The sequence below is a fragment of the Prenolepis imparis genome, unplaced genomic scaffold, assembly GCF_030444845.1.
Source record: "Prenolepis imparis isolate NDT839.2.m4 unplaced genomic scaffold, iyPreImpa1.0 SCAF_1, whole genome shotgun sequence".
Lineage (NCBI taxonomy): Eukaryota > Metazoa > Arthropoda > Insecta > Hymenoptera > Formicidae > Prenolepis > Prenolepis imparis.
In genome coordinates this window covers 3,780,071-3,798,436 of record NW_028141159.1, presented here as the reverse complement: position 1 = coordinate 3,798,436, position 18,366 = coordinate 3,780,071, and the positions used below count along the sequence as shown (strand labels likewise).

Genomic DNA, 18,366 nt, shown 5'->3' with positions numbered 1-18,366 from the left:
CCGTAGCGTGCGTATTTATCGCGTCGTTTTTACTGCGAGTAACTCGCAATTAAGTAAACGCGCGCGAGAGAGAATTCTTTCGACGTTTGTTTAGGTTATGCGCGCACGCGATATCGAGAATCGAAATGTTTACGTTGCGATACGCGACGGCCAATTTTCTAACGACCGTGTATATATTTGTATATGTTTACCCAGAGTCGAATAATGTAAACGAACGGTCACACAAACGCGCGCCTTAATTGACACGTTACAGGCCCTCGTCGCTCGGCAGTACCATTCAATCACTCTCGCCCGATGTCCGATTATGCAAGCGACGCACTTGGTACGTGAAAATAATGACGGCGGTCATTTAGATGGAAGTTTTGACGCGACGCGAATATTGTATGCGGTATTAATCACAGTCGCGTTGATTAGCACGCTATGACGGCCGCGCGATACTTGATTCGACACTCCCGATATACATATATATTCGCACGTGCACGTTAGCTTACTCGATTGTTAACGCACGACTCTCCCTCTCCTCACGACTCTTTGCTTTCTTCCTTTCTTTCGCGAAAAGTGCGTAGCGAAATCACTTCGACTCCGACACGAAGGAGACGCGAGAGGTTAACCTCATATATTTGGGAAAGATCATTGATTGCGAGTCTCAAGAGTCGCAATCGCAACAGTCGAAATCGTTCGAGAGAATCGATATCCAATATACTAATATATATCGTTATAATATAATTTTATATAACATATTGTTTATTACAAGCTTATGCTTAAATTAAGACTTAATAAAATCGCGCACTATAATTAACGCAACGCTCTTGTTTAGCTTTTCGTTTGACGAATGTAAAAACGAATCGAAGATAATCGCGAAGATAGTCGGACCGAGTTCGTGCGCGCTAAAGTTGGCTACACTTTTTTGACGCACGAAGTGAGCGCAAAAATCCGCGAGTGAACAATCATGGCGGACGCGTAACGCGCGGGGTGATCCGCGTCCGCCGCTCGTTAGTGCGAAAAACTTTATTAACCGTCGTGAGAGTTATTGTGACTCTACGCGCGATGCGTATTAGCGTCCGCTTTCACTCGCGTAGTGTTCAAAAACCGCCGGCCGAGCGTGTTAATTACCGTATCTCGGGACGATCGATCCGTCCGTTGATCGAAGCCGGCTCGACAATCGTTCATCACACGAGCGACGTGAATCCGGTAGCAAGTGCGTCAAGTTCGGGACTGTACATACATACGTGTTGAATCGTCGCGATGTGTACTTGATCGTATTCTTTCGCGATATATATCGTGACATGTATGTATTTGTTATCAAACTCGGGCGAAAGTGTAGTATTATCGCGTTACCGCACGGGAGAAGATCGAGTGTATAAATCAAGCGTTCCGTGTTGTTGGAGTAGTGCGTATGACTTATCGTTAGCTCGCCACGCAGACGGCGAGGTGAGTATACATTACTGCGTATTCCTCGTCGTGGAAAAGACGGATCAGTGCGGCCCTGGGATCGCGACACCGCCTATTCGCGTGAGGCACACAGTACACGCGTGCTCGTATTCGACGCCTTCTTATGTGTATGTATACATATATCGTGACGCTATCCACAATCCACATACGCGTCGCTCTCCTTCTCTCTCTTCCCCCTCCACTCACTCTCTCTCTCTCTCTCTCTCGGCGTGGCGTAGTACCGCGCGTCGCCATCGACAGCGAGACGGCGGCGCTGTCAGTCGTACTTCTGCCGTGGCGCCATCGTGTTCGCGTCGTCGGTGCTCTCGAGTTCAACCGAGTCCGTGCCAGTGGACCACAGTTCGCTCTCCGCAGCTCATCGTGTCGTTGTAAGAGGCGGACGCGCCTTCGTCGTGTGTCGTGTGTATATTGTACAACAAAGCCGTGTGTTAACCTTCGTCGCGAAGAGTCGAGGAGTGCCGGACAGCGCGAGTGAGAATAGAGAGATAATAAACACAGTGTGACGCCGCCGAAAGTTTCGCCGCGGGGGGAAGGGACGACGTGAATCGCGGCGCGCGAACTCTCGAAACGCCCGCGCGACACATGAGGAGGAGGCGAACTCGCCGGGCGAGTTCAGACGACGAAGAGGAAGCAGCGAAAAGCGGGACTGTCAGGAGTGGCCTTACAACGAGGAATGCAACTTCGGGATCGTCGTCTGCGGCCGCGGCCGGCCGCCACGCACCCGGAGACATGACGCGATGATCGTCGAGGCACCCGGTGCATTCGCCTTTATTACTCCATCACGCCGCCGCCGCCGTCGTCGTCGTCGTCGCCGTCGCCGTCGCCGTTCACGTCCTCCGCCCGTGTTCTCCTCTCTCTGTCTTTCTCTGTCCACCTCTTCTCTCTTTTTCTCTCTCTCTTTATCTCTTCTCTCGTGCGCTCGTGTGTGTACGTGTACCTTCGCTCCGTGAGGTACGGAAAGTGTGACGGATAAGTTGTGTTTCTACCGTTCGTCGTGAACGCGCCAGCCAAGAATCATGGGTGATGTGCACGGGCTTCGTCTAGTTAGTGACTTCGGCCAGGAGGATATCGCCGGAAGCGACGTCGGGACGTCGACAATCGTCAGCCTGCCCATTGCGGTAAGTCACTCTGTAAATTGTTGGAAAGTATTACCTTATCGTACCATGTATATATGTGGGATTCTTTTTTATACACACACACATCGACATGTGTGTTTGTGTTTGCGCCTAAAGAATTCGAAGGTCAGGCTTTTTTGTTCGTCGCGCGAGCATGTTTTTTTTTTTTGCACGTCGGCTGCCTCGCTTAATTCCGCGAATTAAATGTTTACATTGTAACTCGACACTTTATCGCGTAAATCTCGTTAACACGGTGTTGTTCCCCGTTTATTTTAGCTTTATTCAGTTTAGAATCAATAGCGAACAGAGTCAATAAAAAGAGAAAATGCTATTTTACGCGATTACCTCCCTTTCTTCCGTGATATTCGATTTTATGTTAGGAAACTTGTGTGTTTAGAAAAATAACACACTTGTAATACCCCCTTATTTTGAACGAGCATTTTAGTAAGAATAATGCGTCGTTTTGTACGTCAGGACGATTTTCGAGCGAATTCAGTAAAAAGCAATAGCAACGACGATATTAATAATAATGATGATACACAGTGAATTTATTACTTACGTGGCTTTTCACATTAATTCATTTGAGATTCGATATTTGTTGATCGTGCAGGAATATAATGCTGTTTTCTGTAAACAAATACGAGCAACTAATATTAATTTTCGCGATGACATTTGAAATATATTTTCCAGTTAAAAATTTTTCCTTTATATTCAATTTAAATAAAAGGTAACATTTTTTAAGTGATTCAATCAGAATAATAACGAAATGGAAATTGTTAACAATTACAATATTGTTGGAAAATTATAATGATTAATTATAGATAATTTCAAAATTTTATTTACGAACCTTTAGTCGATTCGAAATATTAAACATCGATCGTGAGATCATTTTTTTAAAATACGAATGTCGGAACAGAGGCAATTCATAATATGAGAATAACCAGATGAGAAACTACTTTGTTATTTAGTACTTGATGTATTTTTTGATTTATTCTATGATTCAAAATCAATTTGGCTTTAAAATTAGCGTTTTTGTCACACTGGAGCACTGTTGCGCGAATGATGCAGGAAATCTGATGACGCGCATTATAATAATTATATATTCCAAAGATAAGTGGTACACTTTATGAATGCGAGACTGTAAGAGTTTCTTCTGCGATGAGATGGCTGTATCTCAGCACTCGGCTTAAGAATCTATCGTAAATCCAATCGGCGAAGCGTCTGACTGAATAAAACGATGAAGACCAGTAATAAATAAGCGAGACTAATTATCATTATTGGGGAAAGTTTAATACTTTAAAACTTGATCGGGTATACAATTTTAGATTGCAACATTTTCTTGTTACCGTTACATTTACAATTGTAATTATTTCGATAATTGCATAAAAAATTTATTACTCGATAGTTGTGTAGAAATTGTTAATTATATAAATCAGAGAATCAAAATCCAGAAATTTAACTGATATAAAACTGATAAAGAAAGGATGTGTCCGTGTACCCTCCTCCCCCGACGTTAACGGAAACGTTTTGCTCTAATATATCATTAGCATTCTCATGTTTAATTTGTATTTGAAGTTTCATGCCCAAAGTTACGAGATTGTAGCAACTACATCATGTAACTAGCAATAATGCATACCATGACGCAGGCACACGCACACAGACTGCTCTTGCAATTCGCATCCGCATACCGTTAATGCGAATACGAAAGTCCCGAAGTTAGTCCCGAGAAGTTTCAAAACTACGCGCATTTACACACTGTGTCGGACTTTGAACGGCGAGGCGTGAAAAAGCCGCGGCGAAGATTAGACGATGAATAAGAAAATAAAAAAGAGAGAGAGAGAGAGAGACGCGATCGTGTTAATGTCTGATATAAAATTCAGGACGGGCGAGGTCGGGCGCAACACTTGGCTCGCCGCCGCTGCTAATACTGCTTTACGTAATTAAGCCCGAGCTATCAAGAAGGCGAGTTGGTAACGAAATTAATTGATAATGTGTGACATAAAATGCATTAACCGGTTGCACCTTGAAAGCGCGGCATCGCGTGACATCGATATCGCAAGCTAGGCTCTTCTCTCCCTCTCTCTTTTTTTCTTTTTTTTCTTTTTTTTTGCGTCACGTCTATCGTATTGCGATGCATAATACATAAACTCTCGATTCCTTCGAACATTCTAATCTTCGTGATCCTCGCTCGTTGCGTGCTTCGCATCTATAGACGTATGCAATCTAATGCGTATCGCATAATGCATACGCGTTGCCGTGAGTGCTGACGCGTCGCATTTTCTTCTTCTTTTCGAAATACCGGTTCTCGGATTAATGCATCGGGAGCACTGCGCATTCCGTTTATTCGATCAATCGCGTCACTGTCTCGTACACACCGTGCTCGCAGGATCTCTCTGTGAATCCTGCAACCTAATAATAAATGCTACTCTCTCTCTCTCTCTTCTTTCGCTCTGTCTACCTGTCTCTTTCTTTCACTCCGCCCCGTTTGCTATATAGCTCGCTGCAAGCTTGGGAATGGTATCGCGAGCGAAATCAAAGAAAAAGAACGATGGCAGGGATACGAAGAAGAACGAGAGGGAGCAAAGCTATTGTAGATTGTTGCTCCTTTTCTATCTTTCTTAGCTCCCTTTCCGTCTCGTTCGCCCGCCTTTCACCATTTCTCTGTATCGAATTTTTTTCTCTCTCTTTAAAAGCTTCATCTCAATTTAAATGCTACAATAACTCATTACATAATTAGTTTCTCATTAATTTTATTTTATTTTTTTTTTCTAACGATACATGTCTTTGAGTAATAATTTCTTTATATTAATTATTATTATTGATCGTTAACATATATTTATATATATATCTGCACTTTTCTTATTTTCTCGTATCTCGCATCTGTTTCCGATAGTTTTTCTACATTATTTTACGTTACGAGTTTATATTCTCTTCTTTATTGCATCCTGCGGGCATACGTTTAGTTCTTTTCGCCAACAATATAAGTGTTCACTCATCTTTCTTATTGAGTCAACACTATCTCACAAAAGGAAATTTTATGGACAACCACGAGTGAGTTGTCTGTTGGTGAAACGGAAGATTAGGGGAGACATGATATTCCGAGATCATAATAATAAATGATTTTCTTTCTTCCCTTCTAACCCTTTGACGCCTGAGCAGGTATATTTTCGAGACGTCACGCGGTGTAAGCCGATCCGTGAAAGTTCTACGAATCGAAATGTGCATGCCCTCGCGCGTTTAGATTATTACACTCGACGGCGATGAAGCGGCGACGTCGAATCACGTACATACGCCAGTGAAAGATTAAAGCGGCTTAAACGCACCGTTCGTCGCTGTGTCAAAGGCGTCGGTGTCGCGTACCTAACGGAGAATGAAGCGTGTCTGACGAAGGAGGAAGAAGAGAGGCGATGGAAAATGATGAACTGTAAACACGGTTTTTCGCCTTTCGTACCTTTAGATTTTCCATAGCCTCGCGTATCACGATGATGCGTCGAAAAACTTGCTTTTACATGTCGCGTTTGTCAAAAACAACGTGGACCCGCGCGCGAGTCTAACGAAATTTTTACAATCGGATGTCCGTGCCACACGATCCTTGTTTCGAACTAAAAATCGTGCGTCCGACGCGATGTTACGGTAAACAAATGCAATTTTTCACAATTGTCGTTCAATTTGTTCCCCGTGGGGGCACGTGTATAAATTCTTGAATATACAGACGATTGTATTACGATACCGAAGAAACGCGTCTAGAATATATCATGTGACATGAATCACGCGAACATGATTTTGTCACGTCGTTTAATGTTATAATTACGAAGCAAACATCGCTTAGGATTTAGAAACGAAAGAACTTCGATAAATATATTTGTCTTTCGCATTCGCTACCGAGTCCGCGTTTTCCGTATTAATTTTTCGAATTAACGGAAGGCTCGTGGCTCTAAAAGAAGCTCGTAACAATTTCCGAGATTGCACAGTATCGCGCAAAGTATGTAACGGTATCGCGAATGCCCAAAGTTATCCGAGGCTTACGACTGCATTTTCAAATTACCGTGGTCCATTTCCCTCTTCTAATTTCCGCAAGGTTGTTTCTTACAATTAGCTGCGCGTTATAATTATTGTGCAGCGCGTTTCCAAAGTTTATCGCGCGGCGTGGAAGCGGATATATTTAATATGCCGACCGAGTTTCTCGCCGAGAGAGAGCCCTCCATTCGTTCCTGCGATCGTCAAAAATTTGCCCGACCGTGAAGTAGCCGTCTGTTCCACGCGAGCTTCCGACTTCTACGACTCTTAACTATTAATACGGATGACACTCCTAATCCCGTAACAATCGCGGACTGGCCTTCGCGCGCACGGCATAAATATTTATCGTCTCATTAACATATCATCGATTCTCGAGAGAATTCTCTTGTAGCTGTGAATCCCAATGTTGTTAAAAGTCTGGTCGATAAAAGCTATTAATCATTATCTTCACGTAGAAACGTCGTTTATGCGACGAAGCACTCGCTGAATAGAAAAAAAATTTGCGCGTAGTCAATAATTTTATAAATCTAATCGACTCTCTGCGGTTTTCCCTTTTGTATTTTAATTTTGATTTGAATTATGTTTTTCACATTTGGATTTATTGCTTCTAATATCGTTTCTTTTTTTTCCAAATATACGTTTGAACGAACATTGTCTCGGAAGATATAAGATCTAGCCATCTAATCTAACGAGATTTGCAAAATTCGGTTCGAATGTCTCAGACGCGGTACGAAATGTCTGGGAAACGCGATCATAAATCCTCGTAGCCGTCAGATGTGAATTAGAGATTGGATATCGCGACGCTATTGCCGTTTCTTCGGCACAAGTGGATGGGAGTCTGAGTTACGTTAACTCGGTTACGATAAATGCGGGTGCGTCGATGTCTATGTGTATATAAATCCCGGTCGCGAGATAACGCCGCAGGGGATATCGTATTCTCGTTCGAGTACAACTTGAACGTTTCGAGATAACGCCAAGGGCCAAAAGCCTATTAGGCCCGAAGACTTTTCTTATCCGCGTGCGCCTCGGTTATACAGACGGGGCACAAAACTTAATCGTGAATTAGCTCAAATTGGAACTAATTTCTTTGCCTTTGTGTCGAGCGCGTCGCGATAATTTAATTAACGCGCGGCAAAGTAGCGGGGAAGGGTCGGGATGGACCTCGCGGGATGGAAAATTACACCTGAATTAAGTTCCTATGTGCGGGACAAAATAGCGGACTATTATATGCATTAACGTATCCAATGGCGTCGCGACGGACGCGAGGGGACGCGGACGCTTATGCACCCCGCGCATATGTCGCTCTTAAACCCTCGTACGTAAAAGGTTCGATATTTCATCCGACACGTGGTGTTTTCGTAATCGTCTCGGCAAGATCCGCCGCCACGTAGCTGAAATAAAAGCTTTTGACGATCCTAATATATCCTACGAGTATATAGTATGCTGTCGTATTCCTGCATTTCTAAGCCACGCTAAACCGCGTCAGCTGGCATTTTCCGACGTAGAAGACGTTCGAGAAATTGGAGAACAACAGAGTTGAATATATACTTTGTACGATGTCCCGAGCGTTTTGATGGCCGTTTAACTTTGACAGGACTGTGTTTCTTATTGTTAGATAAAAAAAATTCAAATAGAGATACCGGATAAATTACATGTTGCGTATCTCGGAAAACGACGTGGAAACGAGAGAGGCCTAAAACTTTCTTCACATGGACGTCACTAAAAAGTGATATTTCACTCAAGTTTACAGCGCTTTTAAATTTAATATACGTCATGGTTAAAAATAATCGATTTTATATAGAGAGCGCGTACGATAACGCGTTCCTTTGATTGCTCGATTTCTATCAAATGACCGAGCGTTCGTTTTACCGAAGCGAGGCCATTCAGAAACGAGAGCGACCGAGACTTTTCCGCAAAGACCGACGCGTGATTAATTTCGCTCGAGATTCGTCGAGGAAAACCCAGAGTTTTCCGTCGCGCACGATGCGGCAAACGGAAAATAACCGGGCCAAGAATACTCTTGGTATCTAGTGGCATTAGTATCAGCATGGCGTAAGATAGCGCCTTTCCTACCTACCTGCCTATGTGCCTCCAAGTACTCTGCGAGGACATGCTGGACCGGTACTACCGCTTTTCCTCTTTCTCCTTCTCTTTTTCTCTGTCTACCTCATTTCTTATAATTCTCTCTTTCTTTCCTTTTTCTCTCCCTTTCTTTCTCTCTCTCTCTCTTTCTCGCTCGCTCCGTGTGCCCCGTTCATTTCATCTGCCTCTTCGATGCATGCTGCGTCGAGCTCGAGCGTGTTTCAATGCAACCGAACCGGTAAGGTAATTATTATCGTGGAGCAGCGAACGAACGTCTCCACCGATACGCGATACAGATCGGTACGCGTTCACAATACACACGCACGATACGTGTATCGCGGTAGCGTAGTGTGTAACACACGTGTGTAGATCTCGAACGGAAATGTCAAGAGCGCGCACGAATTCGAGAGCACGATACTGCGTTCACAGCTCTAATTTCCAGGAAGCGCAATCCACCGAAATCAATTCATATATGTATATAGGATAATATATGTATATATTTACTTTACTACATAGCCTTCGCGAGAGAGCAATTCTTTTTCGGCTTTGTAATTCGATCTTTATTGCGAGCGATATCACGAAGAGCTTTTCGTCAACAAGATACGAGGAGAGAGAAAGCGCTTATTATCCGTTCTAATGCTAATTGTAAGCTGTAAGAGATAGGGAGGGAGTGTGTATATCTCTATTTTGAAGATCTGATTTCTAAACCTTAACTGATTGTGAGCAATAACAGCTTAAGATAACAGCTATGAGAATCACTCACATAAGTTTTTAATACTATAGGAAGTATAAGAAAATTACGCAGAAATCAAGAAGCATTGCGATTAAAAAAAAAGTTTGTTTTTATTACAGCTTATTAATCATTTGATATAAACGTATAACTTTATCACGAGTTGAATGACATAAATCATATTTCGTTACATTTCAATATTAAAGTTTGTGTGTGTATTTATATTCATTTTTAATAATACACGTAGAACGAAGATTTAATACTATATATTACTTACACGCGAAATTAGTTGTCTATTTCTTGAAAATATTTTTAACAGCTATTTCAGGTTATTCCATCTTTTTGTTTTACATTGTTTGAAAATTCTTTTTAATGGAACTAGACCGCAGTATAATGAGAAAATCTTTGTCAGAGAACCGAACTTCGCGCAATCGCGATGAGATGCTTCTCGAGAGGCTCTTGGAAAAGCACAAGACTATGTCAACGTGTATCTTTTATTCATGAATCTTTTTTTTTTTCCCGGCACCGTTAAAATTACGTGTTATGGACGTATTGGTGAAGTTCCCAGCGAAAGTATATTTTATCGCGGTATTATAAGTTTCGTTCGGCCAAGCAACTTTTAATGACAGTTTTATTTCGCGCGTTTCTCCTGTATATATATCGTCATACCGTGATTACGAAGTTAATAAGGGTGTTGGCAATCTGATATCGTTGTAGATAGTATCCTCCGTGTATCCTCTGTTATTAATGATACATTCGTCAGATGAATTTGAGGAATCAATTATAAATTGAAGTAAATGTTATTTCGACATATATTTTATTTCGCACTTAATCGAGATATTGTATGCGCATAGATCATTGCAAAGGTTAAAGTTGGTAATTGCTTGGCGTTAAAAAAAATTCAGCTCAAGAAAAAATTGATTCCAAATTTATCTAGGCACCTATATATTAACGTACGATACAAACTAAACTATCCTCAGATATATGAACGATACACGCCCATTCGTTAACAATCTACGAGTGACAGCGAGTCCATTTTTTATGTTAACGATCGAACTAGGCAAAGTATTACAAATTTTTATATTGATGTTATTAGAGTTCATCAATATCCGATCCGTGCACCACCATCGCCGCTGCACGAGAAGTTATTTCCCTCCATTTCTATATCGGTTTCCTTCTGCGCCTCGTCGGGCTGAGAGCTCGGTGCGGCTGAGGCAAGAAGGAGCGCTTGAAAAATTTGAATGGCTGAACTCTTGGAGCTCATAAATCTAGAACAATTCCACGGTAAAGGAACTCTTCATCCTTTTCTTTTTATCTTTATCGGTCCGCTCTGCCGATCGCATTTCGCCGATTTAAGTACGGTTTTGTCATCGGTCATTCGTGCGAATTTCCCAATTCGCTAAATCGTTTATTTATTAAAGCATCGGTAATCGATAATGTACCGCATGTGCCCATTATAATGCGATCACTGCGTAATTGCGCTGCAGAGACTCTAAAACGTCAAAACTGTGCGAGGTATCGGTTATTAACGTATTTCGAAACGTACGTTGTAATAAATATATGTAGATATTCTACATACAAATTATATATAGTATGTGGTATATATCGCGAAATTGTTTGATGTAATATACAAAATTTCCTGTTGGAGATGGAATATTATAATCGTATGCGACTTCGATAATGTTAAATTTTCTTAAATGAAATTTTTTTTCGTAGATTTTATTAGCATTTATTGTTATTAAATCTCTTTTACTCACAAGGATCCTTTAACAGGATTTTTAACACTTAAAAACCGTTTGCTGGTTAACGAGAATTTGAGAAAGATTGAATATAAGAAATCATTACACACTTTTCTTCGCGACACACATCGTTCTCTTATCTCTGAAATATTTTAGCTATGCGATACGTGTATTAGTATATGAGATCATGACCGATAATGATATCAATTTCTTTCAATCTCAATGTTTAACTTCCGTTCTTGCGTTATTCGTACGGTTCGCCGAATAAGAATGGATACGAGCTTCGTGTTCGGGTTGTCAACGAAAGAGAGAGAGAGAGAGATAGAAATTCGTCGAAAATATCATCTCTTCCGCTTCGCCAAAGTGTCTCGGTTTCTTCGATCGTTTTCCAAGGAGGTTCTCGCGCGGAAATCTCCTAACGAGCATTTTTCCGTTCACGCCGCGCACTTCCCTTCGCCGGACGGTTTAAACGCGTCGTATTTATGGCTCTTCTAAATAATCCCTATCCGGTGTGCAACGGCGGCGCGCGCTCGCGCCGGATCATTGTAATCTCGGATAAACTGTATTTTGATAAACGAGTTTCTCCCGACGGGGGAATTCCGCGCTCGCTCGCGTGCCACCGACAGCTTTGCAACGAATCGGCCGGAACTTTCCAAGCGGGTTAAATTGCGCGATAGTCGATAGACTCTGTTAGTCCGCGTACGTGCAACACATGTCGCCCGACGTGTATTCCTTCGTTTATTGAGTGACGGAGAAATATCGTCGAAATTTTTGGCGATCCTGTTGCAGACTATGCGAATAGAATAGAAGCTTTCGGTATATTATTATTTGAATAGGAATTAAGTGTCTTTGTGCGCGTCACACATAAATACACTATAATAATTTCCATCAGTATCTCAATATTATACTGTAAAATTCCGCAATAATTTACATTTTTCTTTTCATTCTTTTATTTCGAATTTTGCTGAAAAAGACAAATTGATCCTCTTCATCTTTGGAATGGGCGACACTTTTGTCCACGTAAATCTTTTTCTTAATTTATACTGTTGAAGCTCGCAACAAAATTCAGAGATATTTCTATACCCAACTTCCTGTATAGCTGCATTCTCGTCTGTTCCGTCTCCGTGCCGCGCCTTTTCGAGAAAGACGCCATGCATCCTGGGGCGCGCAGCGTGTACGTACATCGTCGTCGGCAGGCAGCTCATTAATGTTTTCAAGATGAGGACGTGGCCCCTTTGACCTTTTAGAGAACGGCCGCGTACGCGCGACAAGCAAAGGCTCCCGGTGGAAAGCCTTGGAAGAGAAATAAAAAGCGCATCTGAAATCTCTCCGAGAGATATCCCGGCTACTGCTGAATTTTTCTGCTTACTCGCGTCGCGAAGGAGTCGCGTCTGTCTGCTGAAGATAGCGCGTTCGCGAGAAATGTTTTTTTTTTAACAGATTCCAATTAACTGTTCATTGCATTTGCATACCAAAAGTATACGGCGCGCGAGTGTTCTCTTTTGAAAAAGTTGGTTTGCCATTTTATCGGTAATTAGAACTTTTTGCTCGCATGTAAAAATTATTCGTTTTATCAACAGAACAATGGACGCATAAAAAATGCAACATAATAAATGGCATAAATTAATCTTTTTAAGTTTGACTTTTGTCTCTTATACCTTTCGCCACCGCGAAATATTTGTCACGTTAAATAATTTGCAAAATGTTAATTATTCTCTTCGTATATAATATTGTCCGGCTAGATTTATATTTTCTTCATCCGTGACTGTGTAAAGTCTTTGAATCTGATTTCACGCTGTCAGTATTGTTGCGAGTCTGTTATATATGTATAAGGGTCTACTATATAGGAACAAGATTTCCATTATCTCGCGTGCCGCGATCGTAAGTAAGGAGAAGTGGGAGGGAAGCTCGAGTCATACGCGCGAGTAAGATCTAAAATCTATCTTGCGATATTATCGGTACTATAAATAATTCCGGAACGCTCTCCAACGTGAAATACGCTCGCCGAAGTGTATCTCGCTGGCGCGAAATATTACTTTACACGAGGGGGGAGAAAAAAAATATCGATCGGCTTACATTCTCTTCGGTACACTACTTTATACATCTTATAGTATCAGACTCGTGCGCCGCCTCGGAAAAGATGTTTGTTTAGCCGTGCGAACGGATCTATCGAGTGTCTAGCCGATGTCGTCGTGTGTATCACGACGTGCCGCGCTTTGTATCCGCGCTTTGTGCGCGACGACGAGAGCCTTCATCTCGTATTTCAATCTCCGCCCGACCGCAGATGTCCCGCAGTGTTATTATTCCGTCGTACGTTTCGTTTTCCGCTCGATTCTTTTTCTTTCGCGCAAGACGCACGACCACGAGAATCCTGAAAGGCCGAGCCTCTCTTGCTGTGTCCGTCCCTTGTTAGTACGTACAATAAGGGATGAGGAACGGGGAGGAGAGATGGCAGATTCGTGATAATATCGATGTTTTGAAAATACCGACAATCAAAAAAATTGGGAAACATCAATAATTACCGTCTCTATCGTTGCTTAAAAAATAATTGTCGATTTCTTTTTTTTATCGAGGAAAACTCTTGTCTATTAATTTCCTTGTCTTTTTTGTCGGACAAGCATCCCATATAAAAGTTTCTCATCAATCTAGTAACGAAAAACTTGTAGTATCATCGACGAGAGAGATAGTGACGCAATTGTCTCCCTCGATATACATTTGGCACGTCTATTCCCGATAGATTCGCACATGCCTCGACTGGACAGCGTATCTATCGGGCGCGAGTTCAATAAAGCGGCCTCAGTTCCGCGACCGGTATCTCAGGGCCGCCGACCACCTGTCTCCACCTCTCTCTCGCTCGTCCGACGACCGATCGCGAGCACATGCCACCTATAACAGGGCTGTCCCCCGGCCGTTAACAATTTTGGCACGATTCCCCCGGGAACGCGCCCCGCTCTCGTCCCTCGAAAGATCTCTTTCCATTCGCGCACGCTTACTGTATGTCGTCCGTAGCCCAGTTCGCGATATCTCGCTCGTGATGTTTCTGTTTTTCTATCGCGTGACCTGTAAAACACGATTGTGAGAAATCGTCTCGTGTGAACTTAACTTTCGTAAAACGCGGCATTTATATCCAAATGCTCCAACACCTGATTCGTTTCGCTTTGTCGCAGTAACATACATTTTACTTTTATAAAATCTTTTAAATTATATATAAGCCGTAAGAATCTTTTCATTTCCCTTTTATTGCGTGGAAAATAATATTTTTGTTAACAATTAAAAGCTCTCCACATGAAACACAAATTTAAATTTCACCGGGTTAATAAAAGCCAGATGTATATGCTAGTGTATTAGTTTCAAAAATTAATTATAATATATTTTTTAATAAAAATATACATATATGTATATATAGATATATATATATTTTCTATTGCACCGTTATTTAAGAATTGTTATTCAATTATTTTTTAATGCTCTTATTCAACGATATTGATGTCATAGAAAATAGATTTCGGTTTTAAATTAGCTGCTCATTTTTTTAATTATAGAAAAATTATAAGCTACAACTCGCATCATTGTGTATTTCCTTTTCGCGCATTTTATCGATGGTAAATTTTTTTTGAAATTTATTTCCAGCATTTTATGAATGTTCGTATTTTCATATATTTATTCTATTAACTTAACAAAAATTTAATTTTTTACATTTAATTTTATTTTTGCGCTTTGATAAAACCACGTACTTTTCGAGATATATGTATTTGCCGGTATTTGCTAATGACCGAGCGAATGACATAATATCCGTTATTATCATTTTTAGAAATATAATCGATATGACGGCATTTACATACGAATATATTGATATTTTTGTGTTTTGATGTTTTTATGAAATTATATAGAACAAATGTTGCATATATCGCAGTTGAATAACAAAACTGATAACGTAATTTATTATTCGGCCATTTATTATCGCACAATTATGTTATCATCACGGCTATTATAAGTCTGGATGTCCTTGCGCGATATTCTTTTATAACACAGGAGATTTAAATAGTCTTTGTGGGATAGTCTGCTACATGATAAGATATCAACGTGTACGCGTCATGCACAGCACGTACTCTTATTATATACATTACACGCAGATTATTCTCTGACGTTTGCATTAAACTTTGGGAACGTATTCAGAGATAATTTTCTAGTCAGAAATTTAATGGAACGCCATTCTTTCCAAAAAGATGGAATTTTCGACATTATATATTTTAATTAAATTTTAGATTCTCTGTTACGATCTTGAAATTAATTGAATAATAAGACTACTTTTATCTCTGAGGCATGTGTAATTTGTGAAAATCTTCTAATGTTTATTATGAGCAATAGAAAGAGTTATTCTAAACACGTATTCAATATACGCCCTATAAAATTGAATAAAAATCTTGTAGAATATATGTATTTTTGAAATGCATTTTTTGATGAATTAACTTCGACATCCAATTAAATCGAAATTTATCTTTTTCTGAAGCTTCCATCAGTGAATCAGCGCGCGATTACGAGATTGAATAATATGACTAAGCATCTCCCTTCGTAGGCGTGTATATTCGTACACGTTAATGCTCTCGCGCGGATTACTCGGGACGCGCGAATACTTTCGCAGAACTTTTTACTTTCCTCGCGCGCGCCAGAGTTGAATTTAGTTAAAACTTTTGAAAGCTCTCGGTTAACGGCCGCGAGCCGCCACTAGCGAAGGGATAGTCGTGCGTTCCAATTTCTAGGAAAATTTCGAGTCCGAAGTAATTTTGTCGAACACGACCCTTTTCGTCCGACTATTCCTCCCCGCGTATAATCTTAACGTTCGCGGTCGTGGATCAAACGGGAATCGGGTGGTGGTTCGAACCGGTCGGAATGCTTTCCGACCGTCGCGTTTATTTAATTAAAAGTTTTCCCTTTCGAGTGATGCCGTGGAAAATGCTTATATCGCCGTGTAGTTTAATCCGCCGCTCGCGGTAAGATATAAACTCTCAGCGGGTGATTTAACACGCGGGGATGCGGGGATTCGTCGGGATGTGTATCCGATGAATCTTCATCCCGCAGCGAGAGCCGCTTCCGACGCGTTCAGAAAATAGCCTCGGTGCGGCTTTGCATTAAAGAATAATGCGCGCGAATGAAAACCTCTGCCTTTCCCTGCTCTTGCTCGAGAGAATTTAACATCCGAGCTCAATGAGGAGAACTCTGGCTCGATGATTCTGGGACCAGCGTTTACAGAAATCTCGTCTCGGCGGAGACGACCGCATTTCCCGCGTGTTCTCGGCGGTGCGCAGACGACCGCGCGTATATACATTCTCGTTTTCCACGACGATGTGTTCAGCTTCAACCTATCCGAGCCGTCGCGTCGCAGAGTCCTTCCTCCGGTGCGGCGCGAATTAGAGCCTGGCTCCATTCCAACGTAACGACTTCATCGTTTGCTCCGCGCGGAAGAAAATATTAGTGGCATTACTCTTAACAAGACGCCGGTATCTTGCCGACAATTAAACCGCTTTTTCCCCTCGTAAATTCCATTCATTCGTCGTCTTATAGTCCTCCTCGTCCTCCTCATCCTCATCCTCATTTTCGTCGCCGTCGTCGTCGTATAATTTATAACGTTGCGTGTTACGTACCGATGAATACGTGCTCTGCTCCGTGTATTTCGTGACGACGCTCTGTTGCGCATTTTACATTGCAAACGCGCAACGATTCGATATTCTCCTCTCCCCGTATATATGCAAAATACGGCCGGTAGACAGATCAAGTCTGATAATATTTTACACCGAACGGATAAGCCGCGTCGATATAATCCACTTCATGTCCGTGATTGATGCCGATTGTTACGACGATAGCTCGGCTCAATTCCCGTCATAATACAGAAATCCAGCTTTTCAGCTGATATCAGCTCGCCGCGCCCGGAAATTACTCGTTCGTTGACTTTATTCGCGCCGAGTTCCCACGTGTCTATTAAAGTCGATTGAATGCAGCTCGCGATGCGACACTGCTACCGGCTAATTGCACACACAAGCGATACAAATCATTATTTAATTCATTAAAACTTTCGGTGCGATTAAGCGCCGGGATTATCGAATATTCTTTGACGCGTTAATAAGCGACCGCTTTTAATTTTTATAGAACGTATACGTCAAATTGTGTAATATTGAATTTATTCATTCGTTTTGTGTAATTATGTATATAAATATGGGCAATTAGTAATGCCCTTTGATATGCAATTATAGAACGAAAACTGTCAGAGATGAAAAAATAATTAAATTTAATGAAAAGTAGAACACGATTCTAAAAGGAATATAGAAATATATGCGTTTTTAAAAATATGAGTTGGCTATATTAGGAGATTTGCTCGACTGTTGCACAGCTATTTCAGTATTAAATATCGCGAGATTGTAGGCCTGCAACTGTGATCCACCTTCTTATAGATGAATTTTGATAACATAAAAAAATTATTGTAAAACAACCTTTTTTGTTTAATCTATAAAGAACTCTAAAAGCTTGAGAGAACAATCAGATTTCGATCAGTTATTTCGAGTTTCTAAAAATAAGATGTTAACGCATGCACGCACTTGCATGTACAAATGTATACAATTATTCATAGTGAGAAAGATCTTTTGCAACAGAGGTCGAGCAGACCGACGTCATTCTTCATCGTCGTTGTAAATCACATGCACGAGCGCAAGGTTAACTCTAGCTAGCAACGGAAACGCGTCGCTATACGTTAAAAATCCAGCAAAATTAGAGCGTACTAGCTTGAAAGTTCACGCGAGCTGGCGTTAAGTTCCGGAGAAAGAGAGAGAAAGAGAGAGCGCGCGACCATTCTACATTTCATTTTTAGTCGCAAAAAGGAAGCGCGAGAAAGAGGTTGCCGAGCATTGTTAGCGAGCGGTTCGCGAGCAGAAGTAATACCCGACTCCGCATTGTTTCCCATTTACGTATGCCCTCGCGCCTCCGCCGCCGGGGGAACTTCTTGTTTCCCCGAGGTTTATATCTGCGACATTCTCGCGCCGTGCCCGGGGATCGCCCCTGCAACTTGTGTATTGAAACTTCTCCGGCGCAACCCTCGCTTCGCCTCCTCGTCGCATCTCGTTCCCGTCGGTCCTCGGTTCTCCGCCCCGCGCGTTTCCTCGTGGAGTCGCGGAAAGACGACATTAATTATGACCGTCAAGTTTCGCGACGACGAAAGTCGGTTTCAGCGCGCAGCGCTGCG

At 41.7% G+C, this 18,366-nt stretch overlaps 1 protein-coding gene across 1 annotated transcript in view; it reads left to right on the top strand.

Moving 5' to 3' along the window:
• Window positions 1-929: 929 nt before the first annotated feature.
• LOC145942603 (uncharacterized) overlaps window positions 930-18,366 on the top strand; it is a 207,515-nt gene continuing 190,078 nt past the window's right edge. Inside the window, exon 1 of the mRNA XM_083049491.1 lies at window positions 930-2,570. Coding sequence (XP_082905617.1) covers window positions 2,469-2,570 — 102 coding nt within the window. The 5' untranslated portion in view covers window positions 930-2,468. The remainder of the gene's footprint in view (window positions 2,571-18,366) is intronic.